Below are 15,917 nucleotides of genomic sequence, written 5' to 3'. Positions count from 1 at the left end.
CAAAAACAGGTCAGATTTATAGGGTATCCCTAATGAACATACATGAGAGATCTGCATGCATGCATACTACCTCTACTGTATGCAAATCTCTCTCTTGCCCCTTCACATTTATTTAGGATATGCTGAGAATTTGGACTGTTTGCAGAACTTAGACAAGCCTGCTTCAAAGGAAAGAACAAAAGCAAGCATCACCCATACCTCTCTGATGGATATGGAAGAGAGATTTGTGTGCCCATTAAGTCCATTGTAGCAAATCTGTCTCCTGGCATATTCATACCCAGGAAACCTGACCTTTTTGTGACCCTCGAGGACTGAACTTTTATACTTAGGACATAAGTTCACCCCTTTACAAGAGGTTTCCATGTCAAGCACACAGTCTGAGTCACTTCTCATTTCATCCCATTGCATGCAGGACAGAGTTACCAGCTGGCTTCAGATTTGCCCAACAGGGTTGAACCAGTCCAGGCTTTACCCCATTGTATGCAAGGACTTGTAGCCTTGCTTTGCTTAGAAAATGCAATGGGGAAATCAGAACTTTGTAGTTACAGATTCTGTGAGAACAGCGGCACTTCAAGCCTAGAAATTCTTGGATTAACATTGCAAGTATATTAATAAAAGCTTGTTTCCATAGGTTGTGCTCTGGCATGACTGTGGTATTGGATCTTGTGCTTTAACAGTGTTTCTCTAGCCAACCTTGTTTTCAAAATACTCAAAGTGAATGTGCATAAAAGATTTGAATGCACTGCCTCCACTGCAAATCTATATTCAACGTGGATATTATGAAAACTAGACCGTCTAAGAAGTAGATTGAAAACTATTATAAAAAATAAAATTACAGAACACATAGACAAATATGGTTTAATAGGACAGAGTCAACATGGAAGTCTTGCCTCACCAACTTGCTTCATTTCTTTGAAGGTATGAATAAACTTGCATAAAGGTGAGCCAGTTGATATAGAGGGGCATTTTCGAAAGAAACATCCAAGTTGTGATTTGGACGACTTTGCAAAACATCGAAATCCAGGAGTGGGGAAACCCGTATTTTCGAAAAAAGATGTACGTCCATCTTTCATTGCAAAAATACCGTCAGAGACATCTAAATCCTTAAATGTGGATGTCCCTAGATTTGGACGTCCTTGGATTTGGACGTTTCTGACTTTCAGCGATTTTCAAAACCAAAGAAATCCATGTCAAAAACGTCCAAATGCAAGCCATTTGGACATGGGAGGAGCCAGCATTTGTAGTGCACTGGTCCCCCTGATATGCCAGGATACCAGCTGGGCACCCTAGGGGGCACTGCAGTAAACTTCATAAATTGCTCCCAGGAACATAGCTCCCTTACCTTGTGTGCTGAGCCCCCCCCAAACCCACTACCCACAACTGTACACCACTACCATAGCCTTTACGGGTGAAGGGGGCACCTAGATGTGGGTACAGTGGGTTTGTGGTGGGTTTTGGAGAGTTCGCTGTTTCCTCCACAAATGTAATGGGTGGGGTAGGGGGATATGGGCCTGGGTCCGCAAGTCTGAAGTGCACTGCAGTACCTATTAAAACTGCTCCAGGGACCTGAGTATGACATCTGAGGCTGGCACCAAATATTTTTAAAGATGTTTTTTGGCGGTGGGAGGGGGTTAGTGACCACTGGAGGAGTAACAGGAGGTCATCTCAGATTCCCTCCGGTGGTCATCTGGACATTTTGGGCATCTTTTTTGTGCCTTATTCGTAAAAAAAAAAATGTCCGGGTGAAAACGTCAAAGTGTTCGTCAGGGACATCCTTGCATTTTTTGATTATGGGTCAAAGACGTCCAAGTGTTAGGCATGCCCAAGTACCGCCTTCACTATGTCTCCAACATGCCCCCTTGAAATTTGGATGTCCTTGCGACAGACTGCAGTTGGAGACGTCCAAAATTGGATTTCAATTATACCGACTTGGACATCTCTGTGAGAGGACGTCTATCTTCTGTTTTATGTCGAAAGATGGATGTCCTCTTTTGAAAATGAGCCTGATAGTGTATTTAGATTTTCAGAAAGCTTTGATAGTTCCTCATGAGAGACTCCTGAGAAAATTAAAGAATCATGGGATAGGAGGCAAGGTTCTGGCGTGGATTAGGAATTGGTTATTGGACAGAAAACAGAGGGTAGGGTTAAATGGTCATTTCTCTCAATGGAGGAGGGTGAACAGTGGAGTACCTCATGGATCTGTATTGGGACCGGTTCTATTTAACATATTTATAAATGATATGGAAATCGGAACGACGAGTGAGATGATTAAATTTGCAGATAATACAAAACCATTCAAGGTTGTTAAAACACGTGTGTACTGTGAAATATTGCAGGAAGACCTTAGGAAATTGAAAAACTGGGTATCCAAATGGCAGATGAAATTTAATGTGGACAAATGCAAGGTGATGTACATTGGAAAGAATAATCCGAATCATAGTTACCTGATGCTAGGGTCCACCTTGGGGGTCAGCACTCAAGAAAATGATCTAGGTGTCATTGTAGATAATACACTGAAATCTTCTGCTCAGTGTGTGGTGGCAGCCGAAAAAGCAAACAGGATGCTAGGAATTATTAGGAAAGGGATGGTGAATAAGACCAAAAATACTATAATGCCTCTGTATCGCTCCATGGTGCAACCGCACCTTGAGTAGTGCGTTCAGTTCTGGTCACCTATCTCAAAAAGATAGAGCAGAATTAGCAAGGTTCAAAGAAGAGCAACCAAAATGATAAAGAGGATGGAACTCCTCTCGTATGAGGAAAGGCTAAAGAGGTTAGGGCTCTTCAGCTTGGAAAAGAGATGGAAGAGGGGAGATATGATTGAGGTCTACAAACTCCTGAGTGGTGTAGAAGTAAATTGATTTTTTACTTGTTCCAAAAGTACAAAGACTAGGGGACACTTGAGGAAGTTACATGGAAATACTTTTAAAACATATAGGAGGAAATATTTTTTCACTCGACGAATGGTTAAGCTCTGGAACTCTTTGCCAGAGGATATGGTAGCAGCGGTTAGCGTACCTGGGTTCAAAAAAAGGTTTGGACAAATTCCTGGATGAAAAATCCATAGTCTGCTATTGACACAGACATGGGGAAGCCACTGCTTGCCCTGGCATTGGTAGCTTAGAATGTTGCTGCTAGTTGGGATTCTGTCAGGTACTTGTGACCTGGCTTGGTCACTGTTTGGAAAACAGAATACTGGGCTTGATGGACCATTGGTCTAACCCAGTATGGTTACTCTTATGTTCTTATGTTATGACTACGGAAACACTGCTCTAGTACTGGGGTCTCAAACTCTGGTCCCTGAGGGCCACAAACCAGCCTGGATTTCAGGATATTCCTGATGAATATGTAAGAGTGATTTTCAGGCTCTGCTTCCATTGAAATGCAGATCTCTTTCTTGCATATTCTTTAGGATTATCCTGAAAATCTGGATAGTTTTTGGTTCTCCAGGAATGGAATTTGAGACCCCTGCTCTAACACTTTCTTGTCTTGTTACTTGATGATATACTGCATACAAATCTCTCATATGAATATATATCATGGATTTCTGGAAAACCTGACTGGCTGGAGAGCCTCCAGGACCAAGTTTGGGAACCATGGTTCTAGAAAGGAACCAATATTTAGGTACCAAGAACACGTGCAACAGAATTCTGACAGCACACGTGTGTGTGTGTGTGCATGCCAATATTCCAGCTCCATGCTAGTCTATAAAATGGCACCTAAATATGACGATGCATAGTTTACAGGTTGGTGTGTATGTGGTGGAGTCTGAGGAAAGCATGGGTGGGCACACAGTTGCATGCATAAATGGTAGAATACTGTAATTTCTACATGTGCCATAGCAATCTAGGCACAAGCATTTACAACAACTCTGTGGATGGTGTAAGTGGTCATGCCTATGTTATTACACGCATGCATTTTACCTGTTATGATGTATTCTATATATATATATAAAAATAGATAGGCACCTACTTTCCTTAATAGAATATGCTCAACGTAGGTGTCCCTTTATAGACTTGCCCTCTAAATGCTAATATTTAGCTGTATATACAGTCAAACCAACAATACAATGTAAAAATAAAATAACAATATTATGTCTGTCACAGAACATTCTGGATCAGTTTAATCCAGCTTTGGAGAACCTGGTGTTCCTGGGAAATAACTACCTGCAGGCATTAAATGGTGAGCAATCCTTTTGGACTTTCTTTCTTGGCCTGTTTGTATCTTCTCCTCTCCCACCACCAGAAGCCAAATCCCAAGCCAGGAAAGAACACAGGTCTCCCACCTGACATCACACAGGGCTCATCACAGAACTATTCCCCTTTCTTGTAGTACCTTATTGCAGTGGGAATGTGAGGCAGGGTCCAGACTTCAGTTTTTAGCTGACAGAGGGAGGAGTGACTTTTCATGCTGCCTGGTTGCACCAAGGGACAATGTTGCCAATGAGGATCTGGGGTCCCTGGCTTGTGGGATCAGATTTGGGTGAACAAGAAAGAAAGAAGATAGAGAGAACATTTTTTAACAGAAATTAGTTGATTTAAGACATTTGTGGATCTTTTGAGCAATCAGGATATAGGGTTACCACCTAGTTCCAGCTTTTTAAGAGACTGGACTGAGAACCACACTGCCTGCTTTTCTTAGGAAATTCAGAATTGCAGCACAAGTCTCTGTAGGGCAATGGGGTAAAGCCAGGACTAGAACAACCTGTTCTGAAAAGCTGGAGTCAGATGGTAACCCTAGTAAGGAATGTGAAAACATAGGGCTCCCGGTGATTCTGTCTGGTGGTTCGTCCTGTCCTCCTTTGCTGACTTTCATCCACAGGACTGGAGTATATGGATACAATGGGGCAGAATCAGATGTTACCCACTTGGTCCCTGATGTACTGCTTCATACCTTGCCAGGGGATGAAAGATGGAGGGAGCACAGCCATAGACTGCCAGGGGGAATCTAGGATAAGCACTAGGCACTTTTTACTCTCTTGCATAGGTCTGGAATTTCCAGGGCTTTTTTTGAGGGGGTACTTGGGGGTACTGAGTACCGGCACCTTTTCTATTGTCTGCTAAAATTGGCCCATGGTCCCCAAGTTATAATGAAAGATCTCAGACTCTCCAGACCAATTCTGCCTTGTCATAGATTCTGTGACTGGTTGCAGTGGGCCTGGCTATTATGGGGTGGGTCCCTCAGTGATCACCCCACCCCTGAAGGGTGGGCTGGCATTTGAATACCAGCACCTTTTTTGCTAGAAAAAATGCACTGGGAATTTCCAAGAAATCCCATAAATTACTGTACATTGCCATTTTGGTGAGCTGTGCTAAAGCATTATGGGTTCAAAGGTGAAGCACTAAAGCTTGGGAGGATAGAAATAGAAACAATTTATGCAAGCTGGCCTTGTGGCTCACTGACAAGTGTGGCACTTTGCCATGTGTGAAACTGAAGTTCAGTTTGTAGAAACACAGAAAATGAGGGCAGATAAAGACCATACATGCTATCCAGTCTGTCCATCCATACTAACTAATAAGCTGTGCAATTCTTGCTCTCCCCCAGAAATCCTCTTAACTGAGGTCTGGATTCTGCTTCCCAGTTTGGCCAGTTCTGGGGATACAAATAGACAGAATGGAAGCCCTGCTCCCCCACTCTGGGAATCACCCAACACAGCTGCTAAATTTCCCAGCTCCAAGGGGGATATTTGGGGCCATTTCTAGATTTGACAACCCATTTTGGTGCATTATGGGACCTGCTGTGCTCATTTCAATGGGTCTACAACAGGGTTTCTCAACCCAGTCCTCGGGGCACACCTAGCCAGTCAGGTTTTCAGGATATTCACAATGAGTATGCATGAAACAGATTTGTATAGAATGGAGGTAGTATATGCAAATTTATCTCATGCATATGCATTGTGGGTATCCTGAAAACCTGACTGGTTAGGTGTGTCCCGAGGACTGGACTGAGAACCCCTGGTCTACAAGTGATGCACTGCTTTCAGATATAAGTTCAAAACCAGGACTGGACAAAGGTCTCCCTCCTGGAACTGGGTAACTTGACAGCTCTGCAACAGGACACCTGGGGGTGCACAAAATTTGGCTCTGGAAAAAAATCTGTGCTAAGCGCGATTCTATAAAGGGCGTGCACCCTATATAGCTTAGCGCCGATTCCCACTCCTTGCTATAGGTGCCAGACTTAAGCCTGATGAAATCTGGTGTAATGCTGTGCCCAAGTTAGGCGCATGGAGACCGTATTCTATAACTATATGTGTGACTTTTTGGAATGCCCTTGACATGCCCCCTTTTGAGTTACATGCTAGTAGAGTTAGGCACTTGGCTTTATAGAATAGCGCACAGCCAGATGCGTGTGTTAATTAACTCCAATAATTTGTGGTTAGCACCCAGTTATTCATAGTTAATTAATTTGCAGGTGCATTTTGGGCAAATATACAAATGTGATTGCACAAATTTAGGCACCATTTATAAAATCTGGGGGGCATGTCTGAGCTCAAAATGCTCACATACTGGACCTGAGAGGGAGCTGCATTCTGTGGCCCCCGATGAAACACTGTTGCTGTTATAACCAGGCTAGATTTTTTTTTTTTGGGGGGGGGGGGGGGGGGGATTTATAAAGAAACAACTTCAGCTAGTTCTAGTGCCTTAGCCTAGTGTTTCCCAAGTTCGGTCCTGGAGTACTACTTGCCAGTCAGGTTTTCAGGATATCCCCAATGAATATGCATGAACTTGATTTGCATGTACTGCCTCCACTGTATGCAAATTTCTTTCATGCATATTCATTGTGGATATCCTGAAAACCTGACTGGCAAAGGGGTACTCCAGGACCGGACTTGGGAAACACTGCCTTAGTCCACAAAGAAAGGAGGGAACTGCTGGACTAAGATGAAAAGAAACAGTTTATACTAGAGATGCAAATCTAAAGACCATCATCAACAATATCAATATACCACTTTGGGAAATCATTAATTAATAACATGTTCTGGGCAATACACGTGGACAGGATTTTCATGATCATGATTCAAAGTCCTAAAGATACCCAGGAAATAGAATAACACATTGGGGATTTTGTTCTAATTGTCACTGTTTTCTTGCATCAGGGATTGTTTTTTCATTCCAGCACTATTGAGCTCTTTCTCTCTCTGCTTGTTTTCCAGCCCTATCCAAAGCTGCTGAAGTCTATTATAATGCAATTAAGAAAATTGGGGAGCAGGCACTCCAAAGTGCCACTTCGCAGAGCCTCGGTAAGACACATCACCACTAATCCAAAGCTGGAAAACATACTCACTGATATACTTCTTCACTACCAGCTTACTAAATATAGCTACAGGAAAATTAAAAGCCCAAGGAGGGTTGGGGATCAATAAAATTATAATCACCAGCTTCTGCTTTTATTTGTATGCCCTCTGCATCTTCATTTGGCCTGTTGTGAAATGGGACTTTCCTCCTGTCACAAAGCTACTTCGCTTGCTGGTAGCTCAGCTTTCTTCTCTAGTAGATGCCCTCTGTGATGTCACACTGTTAAAGAAAAAGCTTTCAGTACCAGAATGTTCCAGTCAATGACAGGGCTCCAATCATGTGGAGCAATGGTATCAAGGTTGAACATCCAACTTTGTTCAAATTGGGCAAGCACGTCATCTGAGAGCCCCCTGTTTATCAACGTGAGCCAGATCAATAACCAAACACCTAAACCATGAACTGAATGGCCCATTGAAATATACAGTAATGCTTTATCTATCTTCTTTGTATATGGGTCACATGTAGTGCTCCTGCTAAGCTCTGTGGGAGTCTTCCATGTGTGTTCCTACCAGCAGGGATGGTGCCTCAAAATCAAATTTCAAGTACTAACAGGAGGAGGCCCTTCATGATTGAAATCACAATGAGACAACACCCCCACTGGCAGGAACTTAACTAGAGGACTATTGTGCAGATCACATATATGGTTTAATTAATATAGGTGTCTAATTTAGAAGTCTTGTGCAGCACTTGCATGTCTAAGTCGCATGCACAAGCAAATGCTGATTTTACAGGGCTACCATTTCCACATGTAAATAATTTATAGTTTATTCATATTTGCTATACCGCCTTATCTGATGGGCAGATTAAAGCAGTGTACCGACTAAGCAGAAGAAAGGGAAGGAACTCCAACGTTAAAATACAAAAGACCTATCCAAAAATTGCAATCCTCCTCTACGGGAGAGACAAGAGAAACATAAAATGCCAGGGGGTGTGCAGATTCAGTGGGGATGTGTTTTTTGGCATGGTGTAGATAGTCCAAAAAATTGTGCATGTATTCCTGATTTTGCATAGAAGTGCGTATATATTTTTTAAAAAAATGGTCATGTTGGTTGTTGCACTGCCTCCAAGTTATATATAAATGTCAGGTAACTGCTTGTTTCAGCCAGGGCTTTGGAAAAGTGATTTGGAGGTCAATTCTGCTTAACCCTCTGGGATTTTAAGTGATCTTACAAATGTAAAAATTTGACTTTAGGAGCTTATTCATAATTGGCCACTGTTACCCATGCAGTTTTCGGGAATATAGCACTCCTATGGCACTTACACTTGTAGGTTGAACAAACTGGCATTGACATGTGTAACCAGTGGTGCTTAGAAGCTGCTGAGCAAGCTTTTTGTAAACATATACATTGTTTGAATGTGTATGCTTGCTTATTAACTACTTTTATTAAATACTAATTTTTAGAAAGACAGTGAAAACAGTCTTGTTTAGGGAGTTCTTGTTAGCTTCATCCTGATTTTCTATTGATTTTATGGATTTTAAATTCTGTGTTTATGTGATTTATACTGTAATTCTCCTGGACTTCTCCAGTTTTTTGGTTCTGTAATGTTCTATGTTTAATTAAAACTTTTTATACCACCTATTACAATATAGGTCTAGGCAGTTTCCACTATTTAAAACAATAGGAGTCAAAAAGGTGAAAAGAACGCCAATTTCAGATAGGAAAGAAACAATCAACCAATGAGCCATGATACGTTCCAAAAACATACTAATACCGAAAACAAAAGCAAACCAAAAACTTATTTAAAAAGACAAAGGAAAAAGCCTCTGAACTGCTGGACCACCTCAGCCAAAAGCCAAAGAACAAAAATATGTTTAGGAGAATTTTGAATTTTTTAAATGATGGCTCTCTGTGGATTAATGCCGGGAGATCATTCCATAATTTTGGTGCAAGAAAGCGGAAATGTCTCATGGATTCCAAGTATGCAGATTTTGGGGAAGGTAAAACCAAGCGTTGGAAATTCATTGATCAAAGAGCTCTAGATGGTGTATAAGGAATGGTATGTATGGGAAGATACTGTAGAAATGACGGTTAGCCCATATGATAGGCCTTAAATGCCAGACAGAGAATTTTAAGCTGAAGTCGATATGGTAAAGGAAGCCAGTGAAGACCATATTGTGCATAGTTTCCTCAGTGTATAAAGGCTTCATGTAACAACTTGGGAGATTTGTTCATTAAATGATAGCTGGGAGTCAATAATAACCCGTAACTATCAAAAAGAAGAAACCAATTGAATGGTGAGCCCAAAACGTAATGGCAAAACCATTGGTTGAGAAAGAGAACCTGTAATCCAATGTGCTGTGTATTTCTCAATTTAGAACTAATCTGTGCTCCATGATCCAATCAGCAATAGCATCTAGGCAGTACTAAAGAAGTCCAAGTTTATGAAAAAGAGAGGAAGTCAGAAAGACTAGCACAACATCATCTCCATAGAAATAAAAATTAATAAGAATAGATTGGATCAAAGTGACTAATGGGCTAAGAAAAGCATTAAAGAGAAGTGGAGAAAATACAACCTTGAGGAACTCCACATGATACGGCTAGAAAAGGGGTTGATGTGCTAGCAAAATGTACTGAGAAGGAACGATCTTTCAAGAAAGAAGCAAACCAATACAATCCAGTGCAGTTCCAGAAATCCCAGTATCTCTAAGTTGACAGAGAAGAGTATGATCTACCAAATCCGCGTTGAGCTGAACAGGTACTATGCAGACTATAAGAACTGAAATGTATTGTATTATGCTTGATACATATTGCTTCTGTTAAGGTGGTATATGTTTATAAAATACTTGCTTCCACTGTATGTTCAGAGAAATACTGTTATGATTCTGCCGGTTTGGCAGGGGAAGGGGGTGGACTTCATTCCTGATTGGCTGGCAGGGTCTGACTGACGTCAGGGGGTGTACTTTAGCCTGCTTCCGTCTGCCTTCCCTGCTTTGGCGTTACATTTCTTTGTGACTAGAAAGCTGGACAGTTCTTAGTCAGAACGTGCTCTGTGCTCTGGCTTTGATCTGTGTTTCTGTTCAGGGATTCCTATTCCCTGCCCTCTGTTTGTGTTAGCTGGTTTCAGCATGCCTGGGTGTGTGTGGAACTGTAATCAGCTCACTGCCTCCAGCTGGGCTCTCCCTCACTGCTTACAGTTCTCAGTGGGAAGCCGGCTGTGTGTTTGTTCAGCCCTGGGGGCTTTCTCTCTGTTTGTTTGTTTGTTTAGTTAAGGATCTCCTTCCCTCATGTGCCTGCCTGCTGGCTCAGTAAGTTTAACCCCTTGTGTGCTGTGGCTCTGCCTCTGTCTTCTGGGTGTTCTGTCAGAGATTTCCTTTCTCTTCTGTTGTGTCTTTTCCCTGGCATTTGGCTTGGGCCTAGGTTTTTCTTTTGTTTGCTGCTCCTGTCTCTGGCTTGTGGGGGTGGGGTGTTCCTTGGCCCTGGGGGAGAGGGGTCCTTTGGGCTGTTGTTTTTTCCTCCGCCCACGGGGGGGGGCAGGGGGGCTTCCTGTTTTAGTTCTCCTGTCCTGCGCTGGTCCCCTGGGGTGTGTGTGGCCCCGCTCTGGTTCCTTTGTTACTCCCTTTGCCCTGTGGCTGGTGCTCAGCGTGTGGCTGGCACCTTGGGGTCGCGGGGGGGGGGGGGGGGACTCCTGGGTTCTTTCACCCCCTCCTGTGTGTGTGTCTGGGTTCCAGTTCGGCCGTGAGGCCCGCATGAGTGGCTCTGAGCGCCTGGGTTCCTGTTTGGCTCCGAGGCCCGCCTGAATGCCTAGTTCCCTTTCTTCCTCAGGGCCATTTGTTTCAAATTTTTGCTGGAGTATGATAGTTCTGTAGCTGGAACCTCTTCCCTGAGGAAGACACCGAAACGTGGCCAGTTTGGCGGAGGTTCTCCTGTTGATAAAAATGCTGCCGATATGAAAGATAAGTGCCATTATGACTGTTCAATTTTTAAGAAAAATGTTGCGAAAAATCTATTGAAAAATAAAATGTTACACAAAATATATAGATATTACTGGTGCTAGTTCGCCGCTGCAAGCCTTGTCCGTACTAGTGGAAGTGACTGAGCCTGAGCCTATCAGTCCTGAGTGAGTCCACAGAAGGAAGAAGACGTCATTTGGTAAAATCTCATTTTTTTCCACTCCCCCGCGCAGCCGGCCATTCACTCAAAACACAGTAAGCAAACCTGTGAGTTGCTGCTGCTGTTTGCATCCACGTTGTCGTTCTGTACCTCTTTATCCATCTTGTTAGAGGAGATTTGGACTTAGAATGTTTTAAAATAATAATCATGCCTAGCCTGTGAGCTGCTGCTGCCTGCATCCATGTTGTCGTTCTTTATTGGTCCATCTTTAGTCTACTACTCTGGTTTTGTTGGGTAGGCAGTGCCTTACAAGATGGAGGAGAAAATAAATAAATTCAGATGGCCAGATCTCTAACACTGTTTTTGTTGGGTAGGCAGTGCCTTACAAGATGGAGGAAAGAAGGAAGGGCGGGAGAAAGTGCTGGCTTGATATCTCATATATATTCATTATGGTTATGCTAATATGCTCTGCCCCATCCTTTGCCCCCCCCCCCCCCCCAAATGAAACAGTCAAACTACGCCCATGCTGAAAAGACAGGGAGAAGAAGAACATTTGGTTTCTTAGGCGATTCGATAGAGCAAGGCATAATAAAGATACATTAATTAGCAGGCTGGATGTGGTGTCATATAGAATGTGACAGACTAAGCAAGTGGCTTTAAATTAGATTCTTTTGACTAAGGTGAACCAGTGTAGGTTAGCCAGACATGGTGACACACTGCTGTATCTATTTAGTCTGAAGATCAGTCTGGCAGTGGTGTTTTGTATTATTTGGAGTTTCTTTAGGTAATGAGATTTAATGATCTTACTAGATGTAGTTGTCTGATTTTAAACAGTGTTTTCTTCCTTAAGAGGTTCATGTGGAGGAGAGTGTAGTGATGAATCCAGCAATACTCCAAGTACTTCTGCTTCAGATTCTACCGTGAGTGTTCTATTCTCGTGCAATGTGATTGAAATTGGGACATTGACCCCAGGGTTGCAGAACCATAGGATCTTAGTGTTGATCATATTCAGCATTAATTTGTCAGGGCCCAGTTCTGAATAGCTTCCATCCCAACTGTCACTGTCTGGGTAGGATCGTGATTGGGTGGTAAAATTGGTAGGAGAAGTAGTTTGTCATCTTTATAGGACAGCAGTAGTTTGTCCAACCCTAGGTAGATCAGACCTAGGGAGGACATAAAAAATTAAATAGGATCAGTGAGAACAGGGAGATCTGTGGAACCCCACAGCGTGGGGACAAGTCATGAGATAGTAGTTGATTTTGTTTTACCGAGTAGCTTCTGTTTTTTAGGAATGCACTTGAGTACAGACCCTGAGATGTCAATTTGATCCAGCCGCTTGAGCAACAGAGCATTGTTTACCGCATCGAAGGCTGCTGAGATATCGAACTGGAGAAGTATCACCTGCTCACACCTGCTCACCCTTGCACAGGTGGCATTTCAACTTAGAGTGAGCAACAGGGATTCTGTACTATGCGAACTTCCCGAACCTGAATTGATGTCAGTGTAATGTGGAGAATCATTCCAGGTATGCAGAGAACTGCCTACTAACATAACTTTAACATTTTTGTGGAGAGGTATGCTAGCCACAGGGCGGTAGTTTGCAGGCAAAGAAGCATCAAGGCCAGGGCCTTTCAACAGGGGAATGAGGACAATTTTGCCCAAGTCTGGAAGCAGCGTGCCTAACACTAAAAGCCTATTTAGTTGTGATATCAGCCATTGAATTACCTCCATTGGAATTGACGAGAGAAGAAAATTGGGGCAAGGATGCAGTATGAACTTGAGCATTTCCGTCGGAGAGATTCTGCTGCAGCAGTTGTAAAGATGACCAGCTTTAGTCTCCTTTGGCTTCATGCATGAAGCATATATCAGTGTCAGGGCATCTGTGTGAACTTGAGGTCTGTGACCCAGCTAGGGAAGCTTTGGAAATATCAGAGCTTATTTGAATTATTTTGTTGGAGTAATCAGCTAATTCATTTACCAATGGGGAGGCTCAGTCGGCAATCTTGGTGGTTGTTAAACTGTTTACTAGAGTAAACAGTTTTGTCCAGAGTATGTTGGCCTACTAGACTGATGTAGTGGTTACGCTTGGTATTGGCAATGTTAGATTTATAGAGCCTAAGGCGTGACTCCAATTGTCCTTCTCAGAGGGGAATGGTCTATTCTCCATTTCTTTTTAAGAAGCTGGCACCCATTTTAGATTGGCTAGATCTTCAGAGTACTATAGGGATGAGCTGACCGACTTAATCTGTTTCGTCTTGATTGGAGCAATGTTGTCTAATACTCTAATTACGTTCATATTCCAGGCTGCTTTGACTAATTCCTGATTTGGGATTCATGAAGTAATGGAATCTTTCAGTTTGGTCCAAAAGGAGGACTCATTTATCCTCCCTCTGGTGGGTATCAATTTATAGGGTTTGTGCTTGGAGGGGTATGACAGGCAAACGTCGATTATGAAATCTAGTTGAAAGTGGTCGGACCATGGAATGGCTGTCATGTTCCCAGACTTTGAACAACCAGACGTGAACTCTGGAACAACGTGAACCCTTGGCCTACTGTCGTCAACCGGCAGCAGGAGGCAAAACCCCCTAACCAAGACTGGGCAGGATTCAGGATGTACTTGGCTTGGCTAAAGTCAGATACTGGAACAAGCTTGACTTGACTGACTGGAACCAAATGCTGGAACGGACTTGTCTTGGCTGGACTGGAACCGGATACTGGAACAAGCTTGGCTTGACTGGAACCAAATTGTGGAACACACTTGGCTTAGCTAGACTGGAACCGGATACTCAGGCAGGATTCAGGATTTACAAACAGGCTTGGCAGGACCAGGAGCTGAAAGCAAACACGGCAGGGACAGGCAGGAAAGGCATAGGAACTAAAGACTACCAGGGTAAAGGCAGACAAGCAGGGTCAGAACCAAAGCTGAAGGCTTGCAAGGTAGAAACAAGCAGGATACAAGGCTGAGCCCCACAGACAAGCAACAGGACTAAGGGTGAAGCTAAGGTAAAAGGGACTAGCACTAGCAAGGCAGACTAGGCAGGAGACAAAGCTGACAAACACACGGCAAACAACAGAAACAAAGGCTGAAGCTCAGGTAGAAGGGACTAGAACTAGCAAGGCAGACTAGGCAGGATACAAAGCTGACAAACAACAGAACTAAGGCTAAAGGCAGAAGTGCACACATGCACCACAATAAAGAAAAGACAAGACACAGAAGTGCCCATGGGCACACAGGCTAAGAACAAAGCAACAAGGAACTAGGCAGAAGTGCTCACAAACATACAGACTAACCTGGGGACCTTTGGCGTTGCAAATAGGGTTACCATATGGCTCCAGAAAAAGGAGGACGGATTGAGCCAGCCGGGTTTTACTTCCATTGCTTTCAATGGAAGTAATTGAGCCAGCCGGGTTTTACTTCCATTGCTTTCAAGCAATGGAAGTAAAACCCGGCTGGCTCAATCCGTCTTCCTTTTTATGGAGCCATATGGTAACCCTAGTTGCAAAGGCCCTGAATGAAAGTGAACCACTTCCTTATAACAGGACAGAGACAGGAAATACACAGAACCCAAAGTGAGGCTTGAAACACAGAGGAAGTGGAAACCCTACATGACAGAAACAGGAAATATACACTGAACACCGAAGTGAGGCTTGGAACACACAGGAAGGAGAAACCCTACACTCTGAACACCAAAGTGAGGCTTGGAACACACAGGACAAACACAATCATGCAGAAAAGAAGCCAGCCCATGAGCTGACCAGCAGAATAAGGTGAGTCAAAAGAGGGGTCACGGCCACAGTTGTGACAATGGCAGACCATTTGGATGAGCTAATCAGGCTACAAGGACAGGCGGCTGGAATGCCAAGGGTATGACCATGTTGGTCTGTGTCAAAATTTTAACACATTAATCGCATTAACTCATCAATTGCCCGCCACTGTATTAATTGACAGTCATTTGGTTTTACGTGTGGATCCGCCCTGCGCCCTTTTCTTTAATATGTACACCTAATTTTTTATAGCGTGCAACTCAAAAGAGGCATGGCTATGGGAGAGACATGGGCAGATGAAGGGGTATTCCCAGAAATTAGTCAGAATGTTATAGAATAGGGTCATTTATGTGCCCAACTGCCACTAGTTGCACGCCAGTATTTACCCCAGATTTCAGCGGGCATAAGTGTGGCACCCAAAGTTAGGTGCGAGAGCTATGCTAAGCTAGTATTCTCTAAAGGATACATACCCTTTTGCGGAATACTATCTTAACGCAGATGTTGCTGCTGCCTAATTTTGGGTGCATTTATAAAATCGCCCCATAGTGTGCCTTTAAGACATAGGTGTCCACATAAGTAGAGTAGCTGATGGAATACTGTAAATTATATCCGTATCTCTGGAACTTAGGTGCACACACTTTATTCCAGCTCTATAGCTGGTGTAAGCGCTTGTACCTAGCATATAGCTGCCTATTTTCATGGTTATGCTAGTATTCTATAGAATAAAGTAGGCGCCTTCATTCCTTTATAGAATAAGTTCCTGCCAGGCATTCTATTTATAGGCACCTAGTAATAGAATTATACC

General features: G+C 43.2%; 1 protein-coding gene across 1 annotated transcript in view; it reads left to right on the top strand.

Moving 5' to 3' along the window:
* The window catches only part of BAIAP2L2 (BAR/IMD domain containing adaptor protein 2 like 2), a 91,678-nt gene that overhangs the window by 1,815 nt on the left and 73,946 nt on the right, over positions 1-15,917 (top strand). Inside the window, exons 2-3 of the mRNA XM_030190047.1 lie at positions 4,107-4,182; positions 7,154-7,240. Of these exons, the coding sequence (XP_030045907.1) occupies positions 4,107-4,182; positions 7,154-7,240 (163 nt within the window). The remainder of the gene's footprint in view (positions 1-4,106; positions 4,183-7,153; positions 7,241-15,917) is intronic.

Source organism: Microcaecilia unicolor, chromosome 1 (genome assembly GCF_901765095.1).
Source record: "Microcaecilia unicolor chromosome 1, aMicUni1.1, whole genome shotgun sequence".
NCBI lineage: Eukaryota > Metazoa > Chordata > Amphibia > Gymnophiona > Siphonopidae > Microcaecilia > Microcaecilia unicolor.
The sequence above is the reverse complement of the archived record's forward strand: the minus strand, read 5'-3'. Positions and strand labels throughout refer to the sequence as shown.